This window comes from Cygnus olor, chromosome 13, assembly GCF_009769625.2.
Source record: "Cygnus olor isolate bCygOlo1 chromosome 13, bCygOlo1.pri.v2, whole genome shotgun sequence".
NCBI lineage: Eukaryota > Metazoa > Chordata > Aves > Anseriformes > Anatidae > Cygnus > Cygnus olor.
In genome coordinates, this window is record NC_049181.1 from 15,134,797 (window position 1) to 15,161,786 (window position 26,990).

The 26,990-nt window shown below is 54.2% G+C and overlaps 2 protein-coding genes across 5 annotated transcripts; one reads left to right on the forward strand and one right to left on the reverse strand.

Annotated features, from left to right (window-relative positions):
• The first annotated feature begins 316 nt into the window (after positions 1-316).
• Positions 317-1,949, forward strand: APLN (apelin). The gene is made up of 3 exons (XM_040572811.1): positions 317-431; positions 1,055-1,217; positions 1,317-1,949. The coding sequence occupies exons 1-2, from the start codon at positions 359-361 to the stop codon at positions 1,210-1,212; spliced, it is 231 nt and encodes a 76-aa protein (XP_040428745.1). The 5' UTR covers positions 317-358; the 3' UTR covers positions 1,213-1,217; positions 1,317-1,949.
• Positions 1,950-4,612: 2,663 nt separating this feature from the next.
• On the reverse strand, positions 4,613-26,911 carry OCRL (OCRL inositol polyphosphate-5-phosphatase). Of its 4 annotated transcripts, XM_040572890.1 has the most exons (23): positions 26,889-26,911; positions 26,494-26,573; positions 26,062-26,100; positions 25,285-25,392; positions 25,113-25,208; positions 24,562-24,682; positions 24,289-24,450; positions 23,567-23,668; positions 22,986-23,100; positions 21,107-21,223; positions 20,778-20,965; positions 19,161-19,272; positions 17,959-18,068; positions 16,851-16,986; positions 15,807-15,917; positions 15,362-15,527; positions 14,631-14,866; positions 10,277-10,300; positions 7,937-8,056; positions 7,667-7,751; positions 7,117-7,244; positions 6,183-6,294; positions 4,613-6,080 (listed from the first exon to the last, which is right to left on the reverse strand). In XM_040572890.1, the coding sequence occupies exons 6-23, from the start codon at positions 24,648-24,650 to the stop codon at positions 5,956-5,958; spliced, it is 2,238 nt and encodes a 745-aa protein (XP_040428824.1). In that variant the 5' UTR covers positions 24,651-24,682; positions 25,113-25,208; positions 25,285-25,392; positions 26,062-26,100; positions 26,494-26,573; positions 26,889-26,911; the 3' UTR covers positions 4,613-5,955. The 4 variants fall into 4 exon arrangements, with proteins under 4 accessions (XP_040428824.1, XP_040428823.1, XP_040428825.1 ...); XM_040572889.1 differs by lacking the exon at positions 26,889-26,911 and having other exon boundaries at positions 25,285-25,395; positions 26,494-26,767; XM_040572891.1 differs by lacking the exons at positions 10,277-10,300; positions 26,889-26,911 and having other exon boundaries at positions 25,285-25,395; positions 26,494-26,767.
• Positions 26,912-26,990: the final 79 nt, after the last annotated feature.

The window sequence follows — 26,990 nt, forward strand, 5'->3', positions numbered from 1 at the left end:
TGTGCATCCCCGGAGCGGCACCGGGAGGGCCGGGGCCGGGACGGCACCCCGGGGGGGGTTGCCCCAAGCCGGGGGGTCCCGTCTCCCCACGAACAGGCTGGGAGGGACCGCGGGGGGGTCCCGGGGGGGCTCGGCCGCCGCGGGCGGAGGGGGCGGAGCGGGGCGGGCGGCGGAGCCCCCCCGGGGCGGGCGTGCGGCGGGGCCGGGCCGGGCCGGGCTCTCGCCGCCTACAAATGCGGCGATCCCGGAGCGGGGCCGCCACCGCCGCCGCCGCCGCCTCCGCCGCTTCCCCCCCCGCCGCCGCCGCCGCCGCCGCCCCGAGCCCGGCGGAGCCGCGCAGCCCCGCGCCCGGCGGAGCATGGCGGAGCGGCGCTGGCTGCTGGCGCTGCTGCTGCTGCTGCTGCTCTGCCTCGCCCTGGCCGCCGCCGCGGGTGAGTGCGGCGCGGGGGAGCGGGGCCCGCTGCGGGGCGGAGCGGCCGGGGGCGGCCGCGGCTGGCGGGGAGCCGGCGGCCCCCGGGGGGGAGGACAAAGCGCTTTTCAGGGCGGCAACAAACCTCGCTCTGTCCGCCCCGGGGCAGCGGGGCCGGGCGACGGCCCGCGGAGGTCCCCGGGAGGCGGCCGTGCCACGGGGTGCCGGGGTCCCGTCGGACGGGCGGCGGGCGCAGCGCCGGCCGTGCGAGCCGGGGCTGGCAGCCCCCGAGCCCCCGGTGCCGGCCGAGGTCCGCTGCGGTGGGGACCGGGCGGGCGGGGAGGGGGCTGCGGGGCGCCGGGGGGCCGGGCGGCTTTGGGGTGGGCGGGGGGAGCCGGGGAGCCGAGCCCGAGTCGGGGCCGCGCCGTGCCCTCGGCGGCGGCCGCGCTCCGTGCAGGTGGCCCGGGCGCTCCGGTGCAGGAAGCGCTCGGCTGGCGAACGGCTTGAATCGCGCCTGGACTGGGGGCGATCCAGGAAACGGTGCCGCCCGGCCCTGCCCGCTTTGGGCCGAGCGCCGCAGCATCCCCATCCCTCGTGCACGTTCGGGTGGGGGGGACACGGCTAACGCTCTTCTTGCCGTCCCAGGGCCGGTGCCGGATGGGACGGGTCCGGAGCAGGGCCGCATCCGAACCCTGGTGCGGCCGCGGGGTGCGCGGCGCGGGGCCGGGCAGCGGGCGGGCGGGTGGCGGAGGCTCCGCCGGCCCCGGCCCCGGCTGTCCCACAAGGGCCCCATGCCCTTCTGACCCAGGTGAGTGGCGGTGGGGCTCGGGGGGGGGGGGGGACGCGGGGACAACGCGCGGTGCTGCTGGGCTGGGGCTCATCCCACCGCACTTCGCTCTTGTTGCAGGGTCGCCACCAGCCCTCCAGGGACGCGTGCCCCGCTGCCGGCCCTGCTCCCTAGCCCGGTCTGCTCGGCCCTGAGCCCCGTGCGTGGGGGTCCCACCCGTGAGCCCCGGGCTGGCGTCACCTCCACCGCCGTGGCTGGCCCCCGGGCCATGTCCCGTGGGTGCCGCCGGGTCCCCTCGCCGCCTCCCGGGCAGCTCACGGCAGAGCTGGGGCGCTGCCCCCGTGCCCCGTTCCCGGCTCGCCGGGTCTGCGGGCTTTGCGCAAAGCACTTTGTCGGGCGGAGGAGCTCCCTGCGGCCCCGCAGGAGCCCTGCCCCGTCCCCGTCGCCCACCTGCCCCGGCAGCGTGGCTGGGGAGGGTCTATTTATTCTCGTGGTGCTAACCCCGCGTGAGCTGCCCTCCCCTCCCTGGCGGCAGAGCCACCTCTGCGGGACCCCCGGGGCGTGGGGTGCCCACCCGTGGGGTGCCTGTGGGGGGGTCTCTGTGTGAAGCACTAACGTATGCCAAAGGAGGGCCTTAGTCGTGGTGCCGGGCCCTGTCGGTCACCGTGTCTCTCGTGTCTGTAAAGATTTGTTCTGTGTAAATACATCTTTATAATAAAGAGCTATGATGACAATAAACACTTGTTTTTGGCGCGGTGGCGGCTGGGTGGCTGGACCGGGGGCTGGGACAAGGTCTGCAGCCCTTGGGGCCGTGGAGAGATGCTTGGTGCCCTGCGATGGGGACAACCTGTCCCGTCCCGGTCTCAGTCCCTGTCCCTCCGGGTGCTGATGGTGTACCCGATGCTGCAACGGCAGCCGGGGCTGGGGCTTGCGCATCTCGCCAGCCAAAAGCAGTTTCTCGTTGCCGTGGTTACTGGCAATCGGTGCCGGGTGGGTGCAGCGCCCGGGGTGGGGAGAGGGGCCTCAGCCTGGGCCGGGCCCTGGGGGGGCACGGGGCGATGGGACAGGATGGGATGGGCGCTGCTGCAGCTGCTGGAGCTGCCCAGGTTCTGTGGGACCCTGTCCTGGGCACCTTTGGCTCTTGTGCCATCATGCCCTGGGGCTGCCAGACCTGCTCCCCCCCCCCCAGCCTAACGCCACCAGCCCCGCTGGCCACAGGGGAGCAGCTGTGGGTGCCTGGCCTCTGGCACCCCCCTCCCTGGCATCCTTGTCCCCAGCATCCCTGTCCCTGGCATTCCTATTCCTGGTGTCCCTATTCCTGGTGTCTCTATTCCTGGCGTCCCTGTCCCTGGTGTCTCTATTCCTGACATCCCTGTCCCTGGAGTCCCTGTCCCTGGTGTCCCAATTCCTGGTGTCCTCCTCTCTGGTGTCCCCATCCCCATGGGCCCCGGCAGGTGAGCAGCTGCAGGCACCTGGTCCCTGGCATCCCCATCCCTGGTGTCCCGGTTCCCTGCATGCTCGTTTCTGCTCTCTCTCTGTCCCTGTTTTCCCCCTCCCTGGTCCCTCACATGCCCATGGAGAGGGGCAGCAGCTTAGGGTTGAGGGGGTCTTGCATGTGGATCGGTGGCTGAGCCCTGCAAAGGGATGGGACCCCCTCCTGTCTCCCCCAGTCCCCCGGAGCGGTGCTGGGCTCCCCGAGCTGCTGGGGCGCGGGAGCCCCAGGAGATTGAGAGCCGGGGGCACCATGTTGGGGGTCCCGCAGGCAGGCGCAGGGGCGTCAGCACTGGTGGGGAGGGGGTTAATGGGGCCACGGAGGGGCGGAAAGGCTGCAGCTGCGGGGCTGGGAGCAGGGGCCCGGGGGAAGTGGGGCTGGGCCCAGCTGGCCTCCATGAGCTCATCCTTGGGGAGCGGGAGGGATGCGCTCCCCGGCCACGCGCCAGCGCGCTCCCGCCAGGCCGCACGCCTGCGCCCGCCCCGTGCATCCCGTGTGGGCCCCGCTGGGTTTTCCCCTCCCGCGGGGCCGGGGGCTGCCATGCCACCGGGTGCCGTGATGGGGGAGAGGCAGGATGCGGTGCCCTGGCCGCAGCCCAACCGCCCCAACCCTGCTGGCCCCATCTCTGCCCTGGAAGGGGGAGGCCGGGGAGGTCCCCCCGGTTGGGCTGTGGCCAGCCGGTGCCGGAGGAAAAGGCTCCTGGGCCAGGAGAGCGAAGGAATCTCTGGCTTTTCCTGGCTTGGCCTGCTGCCTGCAGGCAGGTGGGGGCTGCCGGGCTCCTCCGCCGTCCCCGTGCGCCGCGTGCCGTGCACCGTGCCAGCTCCCTCGCACGCTGCCGGCAGCGGCTGCCGCAAGTGCAGAAGCCGGAGGGGCTGTGAGGTCTCAGCAGCTGGGGGCAGAGGCCGGGAGGGTGCACAGCTTCCACCCCAGTGCCTGGCCGCTGGGCACGTGTGCAGGTGCCTGTCCTGGCACGGCCAGGACGGGGGCTTTGCTGGGTCCAAGCTGGCCCAGTTGGGAAGCAAGGGTGCTGGGTGTGCTGGGAGAGGGGATGGGAGCGGGATGAGCCACCGCTGGAGGCCTCTGTTTCTTGGGGACCTCTGGCTGCATCCCAGGGGATGGCCAGGGCTCAGCGCTGGACACGCAGGCTGGGCAGGGGATGGTGGCTGTGCCAAAAACACAGGTTGAGCCACACCACTCACAGCTGGCACACACCGCTGGGGTGCCACCAGCCACGCCAGCCCCACCACGCAGACACTTCCAGCACCGTGGTGGGTGCTGGGCACGTTCAAGCCCCCGTCCCCATGCACTGCTCAGAGCTCCGAGGCCCTCCAAGGAGTGCCACGGCCATGGCCAAGCCTTGAGGATGCACGGGCCCAGCCCTCAGCCCGTCCCACGGGAGCCGCAGGGCTTCGCGCCCTCTCCGGCATTTCCGCCGGCAGTGGTAGGAATGCAGCGGCCACGGGAACAATGCCGGCACCTTGCACCAGTCCCCTCCGTGACGAGGCCAGGAGCAGCTGCCTGGGCACAGCCCTGCACTCAAGGAGCAGGCAGGAAGCAGATGGAGATGACACTGGTGGCCGTTTCCTGCGGCAGGATGCGGCCGGCTTTCTCCGCTGCTGCTCCAGATGCCGAGCCAGCGGGGCTGGAGGGCCCCGTGCCGCACTCTGGCACCGGGACCCCGCTGCGCCCCCCTCCCCAGCACACGGGGGGCCCTACTGAGAACTGTGTGCCACCGAGGCACTCAGGGACGCTCAGCCGCCCGGCCCTTGTGCCCAGCTCTGCCCGTTCCCCCTGGGGGTTTCCCCCCCCAGCACAGCCCCGGAGCCGCAGCCCTGCGTCACTCCCGGGATGCTGCAGCCCCGCAGCCACTGCTACGTGAGGGCCAGCAGGCTCGGCCTGAGCCCTAAGCCCACGAAACCACTGCTTGCACAACTGAGGTTTATTTGGAACAGATGGATTCCCAATAAATTATGTAATTTAAAAATTAAAAAAAAAAAAAATTATAATAATAAGAGCCACAAGGTCCGGGAGCCCCCAGCAGCGCAGCCAGGGCACGGGGAACACGGGGCAGCACAAGATGAGGCCAGGTACGTGGGTCTGGGGCTGAGCACAGGCACCGTCCCCACATACCCCGGCTGAGGCTTGGCAGCTCCCCCCCGCAGCCCCACAGGCAGGGCTCTGCTTAGTGTTTCAGCAGGGACAGGCCCTCCCTTGCGCCCACCTCTCCCTTCCTGAGGGCTTCCCCTCCCCAGCTGCACACCCCCCAGCGCTTCAGGCCCCCGGCACGCTGCTCCCATGGGACCTGGGGCTCGTTCCCCGTCCCCCCCCGAGGGATGGATGGAGGGCACTCGATGCTGCCTGCGCCCTCAGACCCGGTCCTGCAGCAGGGATGGGGGGGCAGGAGCCGTGTCCTGCTCCGTGCCATGCACAGGGACTGCCCTGGATAAACCACACCTGGATAAACCTTCCCCTCACAGCCCTGCTTGATCCGGGCTCCTCTACGTCAGCCACCAGTCCCCGCACCCCAGAGGGCAGCCAGGGCACAGGGGGAGAGGGCAGAGCAAGGCGCTGGTGCCAGAAACCCAGGGGCCGGAGCAGGGGGATGGGGATGCCAAAACCTTACCCCAGGAGGGAAGGAGAGGAAACTGCACCGCCAGAGGGAAGGGGCCACGTGTCCAGATAACCCTCGCGGCACTGCCAGCGTCCTGCTTTCATAGCTCAGGGACCGTGGATCAGGGTTAACCCGGGCTGCTGCAGGGCAAAGGGTGACACATGCCCAGTGCCAGTCTGGGAGAGCACAGGGCTCTCACCAGTGCGGCCAGTGCCCACCAGCACACAGGGATGCAGCCTGCAGGCTGAGCAGCAGCCAGCTGAGCCACGGCCCTCCAGAAGCACCAGCAGCCTCCGCCCTTCCCTGCGATGACTCCAGGGAGACGGGGGTGAAAAGGGGAGAGAAGCGTGGGTCGGGGAACTGGTGACATGGCTAAGGGACAAGTGGGCCGCTGGCACCACGTCTGGGTACCGGCAGATCCACCCAGCTCCAGGGGAGAAAGCAGGAGGGTCCTGTCATGGATGGCAGTGCAATGAGCACGCAGGTCCTCTGCGGCGTGGGGCACAGCAGTGGGAAAGAGGAGAACGCTTCCCTTCCAACTGTAAACACGGCACTTGGAGTAGCTTGGAGCCTTCTGCCCTTCAGGAGCCGCCAGAGGCCCAGCCTGGGCACGAGGCCGGCAGCACGGGGCCCCAGCTTTGGCACGCGGGCAGGAGTCACTCCTCGTCCCCGGCAAGCAAGAAGCCATAGAGGAAGTTGATGGCACGCTGGCGGTCCTGCTGGGTCTGCTTTGCCATCAGGTTGGGTGGAGGCCGCAGGAGGAGGCTGGTGAACAAGGTGGCTGCAGAGGCAGAGTTGGTTACAGGTCGGGAGCGGAGGCCTCGAGAGGCGCCAGGGAGGGGTCGCATTTCAGGGAGAAGGCAGAGAGGAGCCTCGGTCTTACCGATCATGGTGGCACTGACGTTGTTGTCTTCCGAGTATTTGAGCAGCTCTCGGAGGAACGACATTAGGTACCGAAACACGCTGCGATGGCAACGAGGCAGCTGAGAAATCACCTGCAAAGAAAACAGGGATGGGAACGCTCCCAGCACATGCACATCGCTCCAGCCTGGCCGAGCTGTGCCACCCTGCACTGCAGCTGGGCAGCCTTCCCCCTCTGCTGCCTCGAGGCTGCTGCACGACCACCAGGCACTGCTTACAGTCCCAGGAAGAGAGCGGCAAGCCACCAGCTGTAGCCTGCTGCTGGTGACAGCACCACTGGGCTTCAGCTCCTGCTGACACCACCTCTAGGAGAACTGTCACCGGGTAAAAACTGACACTGCCCTGGGGCTGCTTCCCTCTCGTCTTCCAGCTGGATCCAGCTGCACAGTAGCAGCACGAGGACCAGGACAAGAGGTTTCCCGAGGCCAGCTCTGAAAACATTCCTAGCTTCTTCCTCTGCCCAAGGACACACTTGGCCTTGCTTGCTGCTCCGCCAGCTATTTTTAAGAGCCACTCTGTTGCCGTCCTTAGAGAAAGCACAGGAACTGCAGCACTGAGCAGGTGCTCAAACCCTCGAGACTGGTGAAGGCTCTCTCGCTCCCTGGGGCTACTATTCCCAAGGTGCTCAGGGTGATACCACCCACGCCTGGGGGCTCTTTGGAAGCCACCAGCTCTCCTGGGACCGCTGGAGGAGCCACAGTGCCAGCCCTTGGGCAAGAAGAGAGCACTGCCGGAGCACCCAAGCCACTCTTTGCTCACCACAAAGAGCCTCTCCCAATGCTCCATGCCAGCCCACGGGAAGGCAGCAAGCCCTGGGCCCACGCCAGAGCTGACAGCAGCAGGGAAAGCTCCCCCGAGCCTGCCGCAAGTGGATGGAGGCAGGGGCAGCGCCGTACCTGTCGGCAGAGCCGGCTGTCGTGCGACCAGTCGAGGCAGCGCTGATACATCTCGTAGCAGATCACCGGCTCTGGCAGAGCCTCCAGGAAGATGAGGAGTGCTTCAGCCACAGAGTGGTTACTGCCCGCTGGGCCAGAGGGAGTCAAGGGGCACGCGGAGCAGACTGACCACCCCCGCCTCTCCTCCTTCCCATTTGCTTTGCTGCTGCTTCCTCCCCGCAGGTCCTGCCGGTTCTCTGCCTAACTGCTTCCCGACACCACTGCCCCTCTCCTCTGCTCTCCCCCACCCACACAAAATGCTGGTACATCCACCCTGCGCTGCTTTTGCCCTCCCCCAAGCCCCACCATCAGTTCCTGCCCTTGGCACAGCCTTGCAGAAGCTTCCCTAAGGCTGAGTTAATAGCGCGTGTTCAGCTCTGGAGGGACAGAAGGGAGCCAGCCCCCAAGCAGGGGCCCTTCCAGAAGTCAGACAAGCGCTCCTCAGAGAGCGATCTCACAGCAGAGCTGAGATTCAATGGGTTCCTGGGAATGCCAGGCGCAGCAAGGATACGGATTGTCTCGGGGATACTGGTGTCCAGGCAGTCGATGATCTGCTGCAACTCCTCTTGCATGCCTGGAGTCTGGAACAGGTCCTCCTGCCAAAGACAGCGGTGTCAGCACAGGGACAGGAACAGTCACACCTTCCTCACAGATGCTGGGGCACACAGGGACAGCAGCGTGGAAGCTGGAACCCCAGCCAGTGCCTCTAGCAGAGGGGAAAAGCCCTGCCTTACAAATACCCCGCTGGAGCTGATCTCCAGGCGGAGGTCCCATCCCTCACCTGGTGGCAAGCGTGCTTAAACAAGTGGTCCACCAAGAGCCAGATCTCCTTCGGCACCTGCAGCGGCATCTCGCTTGCATCCTCACTGTTCAGGATGCTCATGTGCAGCGCGGATTTCTCCTGGTGGCAAAGAGAACATCAAGTTTCAGGGAAAGCTCGGTCCCTCTGGAAGGGTCTGGAGAAGGGAAGCAGCAGCAGCACCCAGGACGCACCTGGCCCTGCTTCGGCACGTCCCTGCCCCACAGAACCACCTGCCTGCTCCGCCACTGAGCAGCAGATGACAGGCTGAGGCACAGCTCAGGGGAGCTCCCCCCAAAAATCAGCTCCCAGGACAGGTCCCTGGCTGTCCACGATGGCCTGTCTGTGTTACAACTCCCCCCGTCCCCAGAGCGTAATGGGTCTTGCTGCTGCACTGGCTTCCACGGTTCAGTTTAAGCCCAGCCACTGCTCTCCTCTGACTGCACAGTCAAGGACATGTCTTTACCGACTCCTGCATGCTCTGGTGGTGCGTGACTGAAGCAATGCAGTTTTCTGAAGTGTGTTTCCTGATTTTCCTAAGGAGAGGTGTCTGCCGAAAACAGAACGCCCTGACACCATCGTCACATTTTCCTGCTTGCTCACGGGAGGCAGCTGACTACCTCAACCGCTTAGAAATCCCCCCCACACCAACCTTTAACAGGATCAAAGTTTTCTTGCTTGATTTTATCCTCGCTTTATGATCGCTCGTGTCCCTGTGTGCTCCCAAAGAAACACCACGCACAGCTCTCCCGAAGCACGCACAGCACAGCCACACAGAAGAGACCGGCACAAGCAGGAACGCAACCAAAGGACACCAGCAGAGAGGAGCACCACAAGCCTAACACAAAGCGCTTCATTTTTGCTGGCAGCTTCCACGACAACTGTGATCTCTGTCCCTCTGCAGCGCACGCAGCCGCCCACAGCCAGCCAGGGCTGCGTTTGGGTTCCCCCGATCCCTCCGACTGGCACGAGCCCTGCCGACACGGGCACTGGCCACGCAGCACAGGACAGGCTCGCCCCACACATCACCGAGTTTTACCCAGCGAGCAGACACCGGGTCCTGGCCGCACACCCGCCTCACTCATCCAGGCACACGGGGAAGGCTGGAAAGCAGAGCGTTAAGCAAGCGAGTTACTCACAGCTTCCCTCTAAGAGCTAAGGCGAGAGCTGTGGATGCTCTGGGAGAGCTAAAGACTCTTCGACAAAAGATCCCCGCTCCAGGCCATGTGGCGCTGGAGCCGAAGCCCAGAGCAGCGCTCCTCGGCCAGGCTGCCCTCGGTGGGACTCGGAGAGCTGTGGAGCCCCCCGGCAGGAGCCTTCCCCGCCGGCTGGAGCAGAGGCAGCAGCGCGGGGCCGTCCTTGTGCATCGGGCGGGCACCGAGCGCCCTCTCCTGCCGCGTGCGAGGAAGGGAAGCACCGCCGAGGAAGGAAGATGCGCTGCAGAAGGATGCTCCCAGGGGCCAGCATCAAACTCCTCCCTCCCCCGCTGCTAGGAAGGAGCCTGGGGGCTTCATCTGGTTCAAGCCCCTCTCGGAGAGAGGACACCCCCCCCCCCCCCCCCATACCCTGACAGCCTGGAGAGGGGGAAGTCGCCCAGCCCAGGAAGCCTGCGCAGTCAGCTCGCACCGGCTACCAAATGTTTGAGCTGGCGCAGGACGAGCAGGAACAACGCTGCCATGCGCACAGCAGCGTCTCCACCTCCCACCTGCCCTTGGAATTACAGATTTGTCTCGTCTGGGCCCCAGCGCAGACCACAAAGTAAAGCAGCAACCCCACTGTGGCATCGGTGGCTATCGGTGCTGGCAGCGCAAGCGCTGCTCCTTGAGGAAGCTGAGGAACACCTGCCTCCTACACGAGACCCTCCCGAGGTCTTCGTGAGGGCATGCCAGGATGGAAAGAGCAAAAGATTTCCGTTTTCCGACTCAGCATTCTCCTTGCATCTGAAAAGGCTGCTCTGGTGAACCTCACCTCACGTGCACGGTTACAGTTAATTCAGGTATGTCACAGGTTGCCAGTCTTTTCTGGAAGTATTTATCACTACTGCCTGGATCAGGACAGTATTTTTTTTTCCCCCATAGCAAATTTTGTGAGCTTTAAGCAGCTCAGTTGGGCTGGCCCCATCTTGGCTACGGGGTCACTTTGTGCTCCTAAATGTTCTCATCTATTCTGGGCCCACAGCTGCGCTATGAGGCTTTGCTGGAACAGGCACTCCCTCTGGACCCACCTCCCCTTCCCTCTTCAGCAGAAAGCAAGGGAAAAAACTCTCATTCTTTACAAACAAGTCATCGAGATGCAGACTTCCCCAGCAATTGCTTGCATTACCTTTTCTAAGAAGCTGTCTTCTCCCTGAGAGCATTGGGAAAGAGAGAAGAGGAAAAAGTATCGTTAAGAGAGAGAATGATCCCAGATTAAGCAGAAACCTACTTTGCATTATGAGAACCCACCAAATGCCAGTTCCTTCGTACATTTTGCTGACGTGGCCAAAGTTAAACCTGTGGTAGGAGATTTGCCTGCCAGTTAGCAAAAATCCTGCTCACATGATGCACAACCTTGTCAAGACTTCTGTGAACTCCTCAAAGCAGCCGTGCAGCAGCACTGTTCACTACTGAGCAAACAGCTGGACCACAGGCAGATGAGAGAGATCTGACAGGAAGAAGTTCCCCTTCTTGAATCCTCCTGGCCAGAAATACATGTTCCTGTATTGTTTCTGCCATCTTCCCCTGTGACCGGGCCAGAGATAAAACATTCACCAAGCTAAATCTGTAGTGCTGAGTGCGTGGCAGCTGTGGAGCTAGCAGGCCCCCTAAGCAGCTTTGTGTAGAGTCACGGAAATGAGCGTTTGTGCTCAAAACCCGAGGCTGCTTGTCTGTCTCAACCTAATAGCATTAACACTGCGACGAGGAGCACGCCAAGGCCCCCTCCAGGTTGTCCAATCCCTCAGACGATGCTGAAACGCAGCGTCCACTCGCCAGCGCAGTGCTGGCTGGCAACTTAAGATGCCGTTTAGTGGAGTCCACAGGAGGAAACAAAAGCAGGTTGCCCAAGCTGAGTTTTGGCAGAACGACCTCTCAGGGTGGGAGCAACCAAAGTGCATTCAAGGGCTGGGCTGGACAGACAGCTGCAGCAGCCATGACACAGGGCATGCTTAGCGGGGAGCAGCATCTCAAGCTCTCCTCCTGCTTCTGCAGTGTCTGCTTCCTTTGGAGACTTGCTGTGTTTTAACGCAACCAGAATAGACCAGCTTGCTCCAAATAGGAGCTAGCGCAGGTTCTTCTTCCACGGCACCAGAGGAGGGACTGCAGTCACTGGTTTGGGACACCAGAGAGCCACGCTGCACAGAAGAGAGGTTCGTTTGGTAACTGGGTGAGTCACCTACCTGACTGCCTGTCCTGCTGTTCACCTCTCTTCCTGTAGTGTTCAGCATAATGAGCTCTGTGAGACAATGTGCTCCTAAGAAAGATTTTTCAAGACGCTTTTTGAAGCCCACAGGAGGATCCCAAGAAAAAAAAAATAGGATGAGACGCTAACACTGAAATCCCAAAGACAGGATGCTCAAGTGCTAGCAGCTTCTCCTGGGAGAACTCAGAGAGCCATTTCCAAACAAGCTCACACTTACACGTTGCTATCCTGCATCAGACTGCCCCTCAGACACTTCCTGACCTGCATTCTCCAAATCTCCCTCTGCTGAAGACAAGACATACCATCTTGCCAGGCCAAGAAAAATGCTTGGTGCAGTGAATGATAAACTCTAACACTAAGCAAGTGCAGGAGAAAGAATGGTTCTTAACACACACACACACACACACTTCTTTGCACAGTCAACACATTTGCTAAATACATGTAAACCAGACCTAAATGCCTCTGGGCTGCACGGAACAGAGTCACCATTCTCCCTTGTAGAAAGTGCTCAGTTTTTCCTGTCTCCAAGAATTTCTCAACTCACAGGTATGATCAAAGACAACAGACCTAAAATAGCTCTAATGTGACAGTAGCTTTATAATCTTAAGTGACCAAATTTTGCTTTGGGCTGTTATACTTGTATTCCTTGAGCTTGCTTAACGTGTTCCAATTGAAGTACTGCAGTCAAAGTGACCTCACTTGCAGAAGAGACTGTTTCTTTACTGCAAATGCTGGGACAGAGCGCCTTCATGTCTTGCTCTTCTCTGATTGTTTTGCTTCCTGTGCTTCTCTTCACTGAATAACAGAAGAAGGAAACAGAGGTAAAGGAAGCAGAAGAGGCCCCAGAGTACAGTTACTCAGAAAAGCAACGGTGCATATCCAGGAGGGCAGAAGCTAAGAATCTAGGCCCAAGTTCCTATCCATCAAGCAAAAAGTCAGTGCTGAGCACCTGGAAGCAGGAAGAAAAGTCACCAAGACTACTGAAATGCTCCAGACCGAGTTTGACGCATTTCAAAAAAAGAATGATTATCAACCAAATCCTGAAAAGCATGAGGAGCTTGAGGCCTGCATTAGTTGCTTGAATTGAGGAGGCAAACACTGTGTCTTGCCATCTGGATTCTGCTTAACCTAATCTTGTGATTACAAAAATCAGAAATCTAGCATAAAAAAAAGCACAAAGGCCTTTTTGCATGTTGGGCCAGTGAGAAAAGTGGATGCTTACTACAAAAGGTGGGAACCGGAGGAGGGAGAACGGGTGGGGCAGCTGCTAAAGGGAAGAGAAAGGAGTTTAAGCCAGCAGGAGAAGGCCCTGTCAAATCTACAACTGTGAAAAAGCAGCAGCTCCCTGGGCAAAAACAACAACAACAAACCACACACAGAAGGACAAGAATCTAAGATATGAGAAGAGACGAAAGGATGTCACAGAGACTGAAAGAACTGTGCTAATCCACCAGGTCAACAGAAATCGAGCTGCACACTCAGCAAGTTTGCAGATGACACCAAGCTGAGGGGTGCAGTTGATACACCGGAAGGAAGGGATGCCATCCAAAGGGACCTGGACAAGCCTGAGAATTGGACCCATGTGAACCGAATGAGGTTCAACAACAAGACAAAGTGCAACGTGCTGCACCTGGGCCGGGCCAATCCCAGGCAGGAGTACAGACTGGGAGAAGAACTCACTGAGAGCAGCCCTGCACAGGACTTGGGGGTTCTGGTGGATGAAAAGCTCGACGTGAGCCAGCGGTGTGTGCTTGCAGCCCAGAAGGCCAACTGCATCCTGGGCTGCATCAGCAGAGGAAGGGCCAGCAGGTGGAGGGGGGTGATTGTGCCCCTCTGCTCTGCCCTTGTGAGGACCCACCTGGAGTGCTGCGTTCAGGTCTGGGGCCCCCAGCACAAGAAAGATGTGGGGCTGTTAGAGCAGGTCCTGAGGAGGGCCATAAAGATGATGGAGCTGGCGCACCTCTCCTATGGAGAAAGGCTGAGAGAGCTAGGGCTGTTCAGCCTGCAGAAAGGAAGGCTCTGGGGAGACCTCATTGCAGCTTGTCAGTATTTAAAGGTCAGTTATAAAAAAGATGAAGAGCAACTCTTGGCTCAATCAGGTAATGACAGGCCAAGGGGGAATGGTTTTAAACTAAAAGAGGGGGGATTTAGATTACAGGTTAGGAGGAATTTCTTCACTCAGAGGGTGGTGAGGCACTGGAACAGGTTGCCAAGAGAAGTTGTGGATGCCCCATCCCTGGAATTGATAAAACCAGGTTGGATGAGGTCCTGGGCAACCTGATCTAGTGGGTGGCATCCCTTCCCACGGCACAGGGGTTGGAACTGGGTGATCTTTAAGTTCCCTTCCACCCCAAGCCATTCTATCATTCTACGAAATGAAAGGGCCTTCCTGGCTGAACAAGAATGAATAAACAGACTAAAACTCAACAACTGCTAAACCATTCTGAAGCAAGGCCAGGGAAGGCCATCAGAAAAGAGGAATGAAAGCAGGCTGAAGCAAGAATCAATGGGGCTTCACCTCCAAAACAGCCATGAAATACCAAAAAGACAAAAGATGACTAGGGCACAGTCACACCACCTCATAGGCATACAAGGTTTCAGAAGGATGAATGCTGATGCTAGGGGCTCGTGATGCTTGTAGAGATGAACAGTTATCTCTGCGTTGCAGAAGAGCTTGCTCACTGTGGTGTGACAGGAACTGGCCAGAGAGGCTGCAAGGCTGGCCACTTGCTGAGCTGTAGTCATCAGTACACTTAACAGCAACAAATTCCTTTCTTTGGTCCTGCTTCTGTCTATTCCTTCCCTTGAGCAATGTGAATACCAAAGCTGTCCAGAAGGAAAAGGATCCTGTAGCACTTTACATGGCCGAAGAAGCCTAGGCATCTCAGAGGAGATCATTTCAGTCACACTGCTTAAGGCACATCAGAGCCACTCAGCTGAGCACGCCAGCAACAGCAGGGCAGTAATGCAAACAAAGATGCTGGAATCATTGTTTTGTCTCACCACCACGTAATACTTAGGACTTAGTCAAGGAAATCACAGACAAAGTACAAGCTACCAAAAGCTATCGGTGGTGGAGGGGAAAATCACAAAAGACCACCTCAAGCTCTGGAAGAAGTAAATCAGCTTAGAGCCAGCATAGCTGATCCATATGGAAGGCATTACTCCAGCTTTTAGGAGTAAACAAAAGGAACATGCTCTCTCCCTAAGGGACCTGCAGGGCAAATCTGGCATGCCCATTCACAGCAGCTTGTGCTCCAGAAATGCTGCTACTTACCAGGTCAATAAGTTTGGTGACTGGAACTTCTCGGATGGGTTGTCTCATCCGGCACAAAGCCTCTAGGGAGGTGCCAAAGCAGCTGGGCAGGTAGCTCCCACTGATGGTGAGGAAATAGTCCTTCCCTCGGTCCAAGTGAAGGACAAGAATATCCTCAATTTTATCCTCGCCCGAGTTCAGAAGGGTTACAGAGTCCTTACTGACGTACACATCCAGGGAGATGTCCACACTCTCATCTGCAACAGGCAGGAGCTGTCATGAACACACAGACACTCTCCTCAAGGGGTAACAAAGACGTATATGGCCAACCTCTGTTCAGTGGTTTGTGGGGACAGGACAAGGGGCAATGGCCACAAAATGGAGCACAGGAAGTTCTGCACCAACATGCAAAAGAACTTCATGGTGAGGGTGACGGAGCACTGGGACAGGCTGCCCAGGGAGGTTGTGGGGTCTCCTTCTCTGGAGATATTCAAGGCCCATCTGGACGCCTACCTGGGCAACCTGCTCTAGGGAACCTGCTTTGGCAGGGGGGTTGGACCCAATGATCTCTGGAGGTCCCTCCCAACCCCTACAATTCTGTGATTCTGTACTACAGGGACAAAGGCCACAAAACTGAGAAGACAGGCAGACAAGGATGATGGCAGAAAGGGTGAGACCCAGGAAAGAGGGGAGGGACTGATGAGAAGTGGCAGCCTACACCAATACGCTGGAGAAACAGTGGCAAAACTCACTTGGCTCCAAGTAACCTTCACAAGGCTCAGCCCGAAGCCATGGCTTACAGTACTGTCTATCGTTGAGCTTTGGGATGAAGGAGAAGTGACAGGTGACCTGCCCGTTGTTGGTTATCTGGAACTTCTGCTTCTGCAGCTGACGGAACTTTACATTCTCAAACTCAAACTGCAGAGAGGAGAAAAACAGAAATCATGTTAGCGGCCAGTACAGGACACACAAGATAGCCACACAGACTCCACAGTGGCAACCCACAACCAGAAAGTGCCTACGTAATATAGAACTTCTAGCAGAATACCTCTCAAGAAGCCAAAGTAAGATATCCCTTTTAATCCGATTCCTGATCATAAGATAACAGATAAAGTTCAAATTTCCTACTATTAAGTCCCAACACTTCTAAAACTGCTGTGTTTGGGAAGTGGGCAGTGATTCAGATTTCATCCTCACTTCTCTCCTGCTTAGCTCCAGCGAAGGAAGAAAGTCATTCTCCATTCTGTCCATCATACGAACGATATCTTCAAACACCTTTCGATACCTCTGGTCATCCACAACCTTTACCTGTGGAAGATCAGAAAACACTCAGCAAAGTTTCTGACCAGCCTTACGAGAACTCCTGTGATCATGAGTAAACTGCAGAAGTGACAGGTTTCTCTAAGTAGTTGCTGTGTGTACCTGAGGCTCTGAGAATTTGCATACGTGGGGGCCTCCAAGCTGCATAGACAACTTAATGCAGATTTTATCCCAAGAGATGTGTTACTGGGGTGTTTCTGGTCAAGGGGTCACACTACTGGGAGATTACTGGGGGTGATCTCTGTGGGACAGCACTGGCATCTTGCAGCATTCCTCACCATTCTCCAGGAGAACAAAAGTTGTCCTTTAAGGAGACTTGAGCAGCCCAGAAAGCAGGAAGTAGCCAAAACGGACATGGACCATCCCCACTCAGTAAGCTAGGAACCCCAAATCTGTTGCCAGCCAGTCACCATCAAACAAAACCAGATGTAAACCAGTGACACACTCTCCTAACACAACATTGCAACAGCAGGCACAAGTGATTACAGTTTTCTGCTCCGTCTCTTTGGGGAGGACAGAAAACAGTAGCTCACTCATTCTAGTGCTACATACCATAGGGTATACCCCAGAAGCTAAGCAGCACCATTAAAGTAGTCGATGGGATTGCCTTCCTATTTACTGCATCACCACATCTGCTAGGGTAAGTGACAGCAAACACCTGCACTGCTTTGGTATAACACTGTCCCAGCACTACGGCCAGGCCGCACTGCACACGAAGACCGCAACTGCTGAGTCGTTTGATGAGCAGATGCTGGCACAGCTGCCAAATCGCAGCACACCTACCAAGTGGACACACCTTATTTTTTATTTACTCTGTCCTCTTGCAACAGCATTCACAGACGTGCCTTGACTACACAATCACCTCCCAAAGGAATGCATGACAATATTGTGGTCCTGCCCTTGCATATAAAAAAAAGTTACCCCGATGTGGAAAAGCGCGCTGACTGGCTTGTGGTCACTAGTCTTCAGGTCCATATGACTGCGATAGCAGAGCTGATTTATGTTCCCACCCCTCCAAAGGATTCGGTCACACCATGCTGGCACACGACACTTTCCACTACAAGGAAACACAAGTTACCACAGGAATCCAACAGCTCTAATATGGATATAAGCTCTTTCTCTTCCTGGCCACGCAGCTCCTTCCACCCCTATCATCAACGAGCACATCAGCAGTGATGGAGTGAACTCCCACACTCCCCTCAACTGGAATATGATGGAATTTACTCTGCTCTCTTCCCTTTCCCTCTACAGCAGCTAGAACTCCCGTCCCTTCCAGGATGACCACAAACAGGTCTGTTTCCACAGTCCGAGCCCATGTGTAGTGTGACCCAAACTGCGCTAGTTTCTTTTGCTGCCAGGCCTTTCTGCACATTACAGCTTGACCCATCACCCAATGTTTCCACTACAGAAAGTCTACTCAGCTATTACAATTATGTTATGAAATCTGAATCCTGGGTTATCCTTCTCCAGATTAACTACTGTGCTCATTCACAAACACGGGCAGAGTAAAATCTAATTGCTATATGGCTTGAAACTGCTTCTTGGGAGTTTCTCCATTTAGACCAAGCTTCTGCAGCAGAAGCATAAACATCTGTGGGAGGCACCTAGCAGAGAGTGGCAAGCAGGAAGAACTGCTGCTATCCCAAGGTAGCCACCCCTGCGGGTGTGCAAGTCAGGAGCCAGGATGACTCACAGAGCACGTTCCTTTCTCTCTTCAACCCCTTTTATACTGTTTTTCTCTGGAAGCAGTAAAAACCCCTCCAGTGCAGGGTCACCTGTGAGATCACTCTTTACCCGCACTCATGTATCGGAATCATCAACAACTGAGGTTAAAACGTGCCTCCTCCACATATACAGGATCTGCTTATTCCAGAAAGTAGGGGAAACAAAGGAGTACAAATTGGTCTGTATACTCCAGCTATCACCGTAACACTGAGACGTATTTCTACCTTTAGGAAGCAGGAAATGATGTTTTACAACAAAAATATTTTATGTTATAGGTCAACATGTACATTGGCAGCAGATTTACCTGGAATCCCAGCGATCTGTTTTAGAATCATATTTGTATGTGGGGATGAACTTAATCTCTCCCTCAGTGAAATCTGCAAATGCTTTCTTATGAATACGCTGAATATTCAGCTAGAAGCAGAAAAAGATCATTTTAAAAACAAACTAAACAACGAAAAACCAAACCACCCCAAATGACCTACCCTCCCCAGCAGTGTCAGAGAGCAAATCTATAGGCTGCGCAATTGCAACTTGTCACCAAGGGATTCATCACAGATATCACACAAACCACCTCTCAGATCTTACACCTTTAACAAAGATAAAAATTCAACACATCAGTGGAGTGTTTTTCAAATAGACTGAATACAAATTGGCACAGCACTGCTTGCCATACCATACAGACAGCATATAACAAATTAAGGGAAATACTAATTGTTCCTCTTGTGCTAAATGCCTTCATTCGTTTTCAGGCTCAAGCAACACCATCATTAATATTTCACTGTCAATTGTTTAGAAAAAGCCTCCGGAAGTGTGCTCAGATGACAACCTGACACTGCCTTCCTTTTCTCTTCCACTCTGCTGCAAATTTTCCTCATTTTTTTCCTCCAAAAAAATCTAAGCTACAGTTGTTTTCTGCCTGAAGCTCTGTAGTACAGCAGGCATGAGCTACAGAACAGAATCAATCAGATTTACTGTTAAATTGTGTGCCAGAAATGCTATTACACTGTTTTTGTTCATATTTCACAGGCAGAATCTGTCATCTTAAAGGCAGATCTAGTGCTACCTTAGCTTCCAGTGTGTTGCAAAAAAACCACTGAGTGGTGAAGACTACAGCACAGAATTTAGGTCAAACTGTCTGAGCAGACAAGTACTGGTCTCCAAATCAATACCTTTTCCAGGACACTGATTACAACAGCTATTGTTGCAGTTACAAATTTCTATGTTCCAGCTTGTACTGAAGAGAGAAATCTTCCAGCGAGATGCAAAGACACTTTGATAGTAACTGCCTGCCTGAGTCATTCTGTTAACCCCAGTATTGTGTACAAGCTATTTTGGTCCAGAGAGCTGATGTCACCAAGACACTCAAGAGCTCTGTCTAGGTTCTAGCATCTATGTCTACAGACACTTATCGCAGAGCGCCTGCCAGATCCTCCCAAGTACAGGCACATCTCAAGCCACAATGGCCTCACAAGTATGGAGCAAACATAGGCGGGGTTCACTGACCTGGTCATATGTCAACAATTTCTGAAGCTCATTCTTACTGATAAGACTTTTCACCTCACTGGCATCAGGGATACAAAGCCTGTAGTTCAAGTCTCCTAGCCAGATGACAACACTGAAAACAAAGACAAACATGGAAAAGAAGAGCCAGAAGTTAGTATCGTAAGCTACATGTGGAAGAAGGGGTGGGTAGGAGAACAGACATTTCGTTGCTGGTGATGAAGACTGAGACACACGGAAGACAACAGGAGACATGAAGGACCAAGTCTGACAGCAGAAATTTCTAGTGGCATCTCCTTTGGAATCCCACATGGGATTGAAGACTTGGTTTAATGGGAAATGCTTGTGTTTGCCTCTGTCTGAAAAAAGCCTTGAGAACATCACCAGCTCTGTAATGAAACAGAACTTGCACATCTCACGAAAGCTTCGAAACCTCCCAAGCTGCATAAAATCCACCTAGTACTCAGGCTCTTGTCTATAGAAGAGGGCAACAACAGAACTCGTTCCTGCTGGTTAATCAGTTAGGCAGGCTCATGTGCATGTATCTGCACGCTCGAACCTCGTGCGATACCATGGTTTTACCAGTTTCTCACTGCCTTTCTTTCAACCAGATCAGCATGCTACTTTATCAACTACCTAGCAAACCCTGACTGATACAGGATTTGCAAAAGCACAGATAGGACAAAAGCTCAAAGGGAGCCTATCTTATCTATCAGCCATATCTCATCAGCAACTGCTCTTATTCTGCTCCTCATTGGACTTTCAAACAGATCTACAGCCTTCCCACTACCACCAGCTAAAGAAACACTGGTAGTATTCTCTCTTTAATAAATAAAGGTTTCCTTCAAGGATTAAAGTCTAAATGCTTCTAGTATCAAAGCTCTTCCTGTTTATAACCAAACCTCAAAAGTTCCATTAGTGGATTATCAAGGATAATCTAACGTTTGAAGTTTTTTCTTTATTTATCTACTCTATATTTTGAGTTTTTAATGGTTTAATTATTACCTGTAGAAGTATTAATTATTTGTATTAGGTTTAAGAAAACTTTATTTATATGCTTTGTTGTACGCATGCTTGGGATTGATTTGGATTATTCAGTAGCACTGTCACTCCATAAAAAGAAAATATAATTGAACCAAGCGTTGCCTACATGCCATCTGATGCACTTAAATTGAAACAGCAATTGTAAATACTCGTTACTCAAAAAAAGCCTAAAAAGTACACACAATGCCCATTCTGCTATCCCTTTTCCTCCCATATTTATATTTTATTTCCCATCACACGAAAAACAAACAAACAAAAAAAAACCACTCAGCTTCCTCAAGCCCTGTAATGCTCAGCCACTGACTCAGGAATGCTGCTTGCTTGAAATGAGAAAATTATATGCAACGTGTGAGAAAAGGGCCGTTACAGACAGGTTGCCTGAGTCACCACGGTAAAAAGGTGACCAGCTAGCTCGACTGCAGGAGCTCTAGCACACAAGACACCTTGGCATTTTCAGTTATATTGTTAATTAAGCCAGAAAACTTATCTGTGGAAAATCTCTTGTTGCTGTGATTTTAACTCGATTTTTATTATTCAACACCACTTCAAGAAAGGTGGACAGTAAAAGAAACTTACTCGTGTTTCATGATGTTGAGCTGAGGTAGTGTATCGTCAGGGGGTACAAAACTCATCCGAGCACAGATATCCTTATAATCCTGATTTCGGCGCTCAAAGTCCTCCACGTGAGCAGCTAAGTGGGAATTGACAACGCAGAAGGTCGTGTTGTGGAACACGAATCTCACCGCCACACCGCCCTTGTTGCCCTGGGGAGAGCAGGCATCAACAGTCGTTAGAGAAAAGGCACCAGGGAGAAGACGGGGACGGCACAGAGATGAGAACAAAACCAGACCGTGCCAGTTCTTGCATGGATAGACTGAAGCTAGAAACTGGCCTCAGTGACTCACCATCTTCCCCATGATTCCAGTTCCCACAGACTCTGTCATGATCTCTCTGACGTTACTCAGCTGATCCTTCCTAGCAAACACGAGCAGCATCATTCCAACCAGACGGACCATTTGCACCTGTAGCAATAAAAGAAACCCGGAGATCCCAGCAGGGCACTGCCTGCTCTGCCTCATGTCCTCCTTCTCGGTATCTCTTAGTCCCTCATCGTGTTTTGTACTCAACCCCTGCTTGCAACAGCACCCAAAGGGCCTCCTGTCCCAAAGCTAGCTTCTGGAGGACAATCTATCACCCTCCACTTGCCATCAGTTGTGCTGAGCTTACTACATTTCCCACTCTGGTGTTTCCCTACAAGCAGGGCTGTCTTGTGAGGTAACAGACACTTCACAGATGTGTAGCAGATCTTTTTGTGAAGTCCCAGCCTTTTACAAATTATGCTCTAACCAGCAAGGCAATCACAGGAAGATCCCAAGAGAGCTAGTTAGGCATGTTGCAGAGAACTTCTTGTTGTGACTGTCACTGAGGGCTGCAGCTCCAGCTCATGCTTGCTTACTCAGAACTAGAGCAGAAAAAGTGACATACCTTTGAGGGGAAGGGACAGAAAAGTTCTTATTTCCTGAGGCAAACGTGGCTGACATGCAGAGTATCAAAAGGCAGTGTCTCTGAGTTGTACCAACTGTTTGCTTTTCAGAAAACACCTTTTCTCTAATGTAAACAGTCTCTTTCTGGAGTTAAGAGGTTCTTCTCTGCTGCAGGGCTCAACCCCCAGGTCTCAACACAGTGCTGACGTGCGCTGTCCCAGCAGGATTGCAGGTCTGCTGCTGGTTCTTTGACACACGTGATGAGGCCTAATCACCCCGAGCACTGCTTACACGCTCACTTGAGAGGCATAAACATATTAAGATGTGCTGGGATTAAGTCTATGCAGTGAAGGAAGAAGATGAAACCATAGCACAAAACGGGAAGAGGCAGAGTACTCAGTACAGTCTGCAGGAATGACATTTACATGCAACCACAAGTCTTATCTATGGTTTCAGTCACTTCCCCCTGCCTGCGGCCATATCCTGTTCTCTCCCTTTTGCAAGGGTGGGAGAAGTTTGCCTAAAAACTCACGTAAAACAAAGACACAGGAACATCAGCCTCTCTGCAGTTCATGCCATGACCCCTGGCTCCTTCACCATGAACTTCAGCTCAGCAAGGTGCTGGTTTCCTGCTTTTGGTTACCTGTAATGCATGCCACGGAGCTCAACGCAAAACAAGCAGGACAGGGGCGTGACAATGAGTGCATTGGCCAACGAGGAAGGGGAAACCGTATTTAGGCTGGTACCTACAGCAAGAAGGTTTGCTACAGCAGAGATGAAAAACAACAGCTTGCTCCAAAGCAACCAGAATAAAGACCAGGTGCCACAACTGAAGCAATTCTGCCCCAAGGCAGCAGCCTCTGGAATATTTCTCCTCATAAATTATTTCATTCCTTCAGGGAGAAGCTATTCATTTAACTTACCAGCTCAAGACACACCTTGTTTCTAAAGCACAACAGTGAGAATAATACAAATAAAGAATTTGAACCCGCCGCTGTGATTTTATTGAGCATAGCACTTCCCTGTTACCTGCCTCTTATTTTATAGTTACTTTTACCCGTCTTTGTAAATTTCTGCTTCAAAATACAATGTTCTACTACAACAGTGGGACAGAAATAGACTCTCCAGATTTAATTCAGTGTATTTGATACACAGACTTGCAGACACATGTCAAATACGCATCCTTGATTTCTACAGTCTCTGCTCTTTGGGTCAGGTGAGGAAAGGGAAAGACCATTTCTGTTTCCTTTCCAGCCATTCCAACCCTTTGACAAACCCCCATATACTGAACAGAACTCACTTTCTTATACTTAGCCTGAGGGTGCAGGGACTTCTCCACAGCAACCAGCCATTCTTGCTCCTTTGAAGAGTCAAAGTAGAAAAAAGCCTCCGTGCTGAGGTCCAGCTCCTGGAACCTAAAACCAAGTCAACTCAGCACATTCCACCTCTCCTACAGATTGCCCTCTTTCTACAGGAAGGTCCCATATGAAACGTCCAGGAATCTCTCTTCTTGGTAGAAAAGCTCCTCATTCTTTCTTGCTAAAGCAGCAGCAGAATTTCACCGCAGTGCCTTGGAGACCCTAATGCAATACACCCCAGAAACCCTCTCTCTGGGAGAAGTATTACTTTAAACTGAGGACAACCGGAGAGCTCTGTGGGTACCTCAAGCAAAATCTATTTTGCTATGTCACAGCTTAACTTGAAATGCTGCCTCAAACAAGTAGCTCTTTCCCCCTAGACAGCTCTTCTGAGACATAGCTCAGCTTTTTGGAACCCCTGAGAACATGACGGGAACTTCAGATAAATACAGCACACCAGCATCCCAGCAAAAGCAACAAGAAATCCAGCACCGTAAGTAAGTAGAAGGTTATCACTTCTCACCCGATGCAATACAAGTCCGGAGGCTCTGTGTCACATGCCAGCCAGGGCTCCAAGCTACTGTCTGGAGACTGCCCATTCACGTTCCACGTTCCCACAAAAAATCTACAACACAAAAGCAGCTGAACTGTCAGAAAACCCAGTAACTAATGCAAAAGTCGGGTCCCTCCAGTGCACACAGCAACATTCAGGCTCGGAGCAGACAATACATGAGCTCTCTCATATCCTATTTTCAGTTATCCTATAGCTTAAGATATTAGGATAACTGAAATATTTTCAGTTATCCTATAGCTGACTTTACCTGTACAGGGTAAAGTCAGCTATAGGATAACTCAAAATATTTCTAGGCTTGGCTCATCTTTAGTGATACCAATTCTACAGTAAGCTACAAAACTAAAGACATTTCACTGGGGCCAGCAAACATCTGTCTCTTTTAAAATCATGTTGTACGGGGTGATGCCAAGGCAGTGTGGTGGGACAGATCCCTTTTCCGTCTTTCTGCTCAACTGCTTCAGTCTCACTTGGAGGTCCAGAGATCTGACACACATAAAGGAAATGATACCAAAGGAGAAGCTGTATTGCAAACATTCGTTCCTTTTCAGTCTGCGCCAACCCTCATTTAGCCACCCAAGTTGTCAGATTTCAAACCTGGGCTGGACTTGAGCTCACAGAGGAGATTATAAAGGTTTGTCTCTATCTATGTACGCTGTTGCTTAGTCTCTAACCTGAAGTTCTCAAGGTGGACATACTCCTTCTCTCTCTTGGCAAGCAGATGTTTGATGAGGCCTTCTCTTTGTCCTGACTGGGTGTTGGGCAAAAATATTTTGCGCATAGTGTTGGTCACTTTTGGCTGGTCCCTTGATGTACCTTCTCTCTCTCGGTGAAATCTCGGAAGGAAGCAAGAGCAGAATTAAAACTGGTTCTGCTGTCTAGGAAAAAAAAAAAAAAAAAAAAAAAAAAAACACAAAAAAGGGGAAGATATTCACCATGGTACTTACTGCCTACTTGGAGGCACAGGAGGAGGTGGGGGATCCCGGCGAGATCCTGTTTGGTGGTTTTGCATGTTTCTTTTCTTCTCCAGGCTCATAGCATTGAAGTCATCCTCAAACCCCAGAGCTCCTATAAAGACAAAGCCAAGCACAATACCGTGAAAAACAATTTAATACAGCTCAGAACAAAAAGGAACGAATCTAACTCCATGGAATGTGAAAGAGCAAATGATAACAACAATATACCAGCTCTGATGACACAGGGAAAAAGGTGCACAGGTGACACAGAGAAAGGGTACTAACCACAGAACAAGGCAGAACGGAGCTTAACACATGCAAACCAAGGCACTAGGCAGAAGACAGCACTGGAGAAGAAACAAATGGTCCAAGGCAACAAAATCCAAGGACCAGGAAGTTTCATTTTGCACAGGATAAGGTGAGGACAGGAAACAGGGCAAAAGGCAGACAGCTGAGTGCAGCGTCAGTCACAGCTCCCTGCCACTGAGGGCCCAGTTCTGTACATACCACAGAGCATGCAAAGGTGACAGTCACTTTAATACCTGAAGGAGAGGCCTGCAAAAGACTTGGGAGGTTCTTCTCCACCTGATGCCAGCTGGTTGAGTCCTTATGGTCCGGAAGAGAAGATTTTAACTGAGCTGGAAAAAGAATCGGCCCTATCAGAAACTGCTGGTGGTCTGAGGATTTCACAAGTACAGCCATAGCTCTGCTTACCTTCCTGTATGCTCTGCACCTCTGAAAGGAATCCCAAGCAACGCTCCTCATCAGGGATTTCAAAGAGCCGCTCAGCTGTCTTGTCCCCTTGTATCCGGATCTTGCAGCCTGCTTCAGGCACAAACACAGACTCACAGAGTCACAGCCACGTCTGCTTCACAGACGTGATGCCCTCAGAGCAACCACGCTTACTATATAGCCTCTGAGCTCTTCAGTGGCAGGCAATGTCCAGCTACTGTTCCTGATAGGAATTGGCACCTAAATTAGTTTCCCTGTGCATCAGAGATTACCCTGTTTGGGCTATCACCAATCTTGTTTTCCTGTTTTTAGGAACACTTCTCCCCACTGCTACCTCACAGAGAAGAACTCTAAAAGTAGTAAGAAAAATGTATTGAAATAGAAAGCAGAACAAGTGATGAGAGAGTGCGCCGTCGCATGCACACTGATAAGGGCAGATGGTAACTGAGGCTCAAGAACAAGTCAAAGAAACAGAAGGGGAATGAGAATTGTTCTGAAAGCAGGAAAAATTTAAGAAGTTAAAGTTTAACCAGTTGCCAGTCCTTCTATCTGGGCAGTTAAAACCATGACAACTGGAGGTCTATAAAAGCCAGACAACCCTAGAGGAAATACGTCCCCTGCCTGCTCAAAAGACAAACACAAAGTAGGGAGGAGAAGTACGAAACAGACAGTAAAAGACGCATGTATCAGCGTCCAGCAGGCAGCCTGTTTCCTGAAAGGAGATTTAGCCACACGACTGTCTATAGTTATAAAACTTACTGTTTGTAGCTATATCAATCAGCAGGGTTTCTTCTGCCTCTGGAAGAGAGGAGAAACAGCATCAAGAGAGCTCATGCTTAATGCTGCAGTAACTGAGCACTCAAAAAAGCACGTTGCCTGCGTCTAGCCACAAGCGTCCTAACAATCGAACAAAGGGCTTTCATTTACATCTCTGCTCTTAATAATGGCTCCTGCAGAAAGAATGGTCATATCTGGAAGGCCTGGACAGTCATTTTCCCCTGTCAAAGGGTCAGAGGGGAGACTGCTAATGATCAGAGTCCTCACACCTTCGCATGTTTTGTTTCGCTCGGGTATAGCTCCTTTCTGAAAGGCCAGCCTAACAACGAACTTCAGAGCTTACACAGCAAAAACGACGGGCAGAACTGCACTGAATCATTGGGCAGCGGGTTTCTGCCGCAGGGGGGTCAGTACCTTGCACGCACTTAAAGCGGCTGTTGATGGGGATGTAATCCGGGTCGGCGTTTTCCCTCTCCTGCGAATGGATAACGATCCTGGAGACAGAGAGCGGCCCGGTGAGAACGCAGAAGTGGCTCCCTCCCGGTGCACGGGCGGGCACCACCGGGAAGGAGAGAGGGAAGGGGAGAGGGAAGGGGAGAGGGAAGGGGAGAGGGAAGGGGAAGGAGCTCGGCCCCGCGGGAGCAGCCCCAGCCCCAGCCCCAGTCCCCGCCGCCCCCCGGAGGGCCGCCCCCCGCCCCGTCCCACGCTCTCCCGGCCCGTCCCGGCCCCCACGGGCGCTGTCGGCGGGGCTGCCCCGGTGCTCCCCGCGGGGCCGGGGCCGGGCCCGGTCCCGGTCCCGCCGCGCTCACCCGTAGCGGCCGCCCCGCTGCGCCAGGCTGAGCGCGCACGGCTCCCGCCGCCCCGCCCGCACCTCCGCCCCGGCCAGGCCCCGCACAGCCCCCGGCCCCCCC

Coding starts and splice junctions, on each gene's coding strand:
- APLN (XM_040572811.1), top strand. CDS start 359: ATGGCGGAGCGGCGCTGGCTGCTGGCGCTGCTGCTGCTGCTGCTGCTC. Junction 432..1,054: donor CGCCCTGGCCGCCGCCGCGG/GTGAGTGCGGCG, acceptor TTGCCGTCCCAG/GGCCGGTGCCGGATGGGACG.
- OCRL (XM_040572890.1), bottom strand. CDS start 24,650: ATGAGCCTGGAGAAGAAAAGAAACATGCAAAACCACCAAACAGGATCT. Junction 21,224..22,985: donor CTCAGGCTAAGTATAAGAAA/GTGAGTTCTGTT, acceptor TTATTGCTACAG/GTGCAAATGGTCCGTCTGGT. Junction 16,987..17,958: donor ACAGATCGCTGGGATTCCAG/GTAAATCTGCTG, acceptor GTTTCCTTGTAG/TGGAAAGTGTCGTGTGCCAG.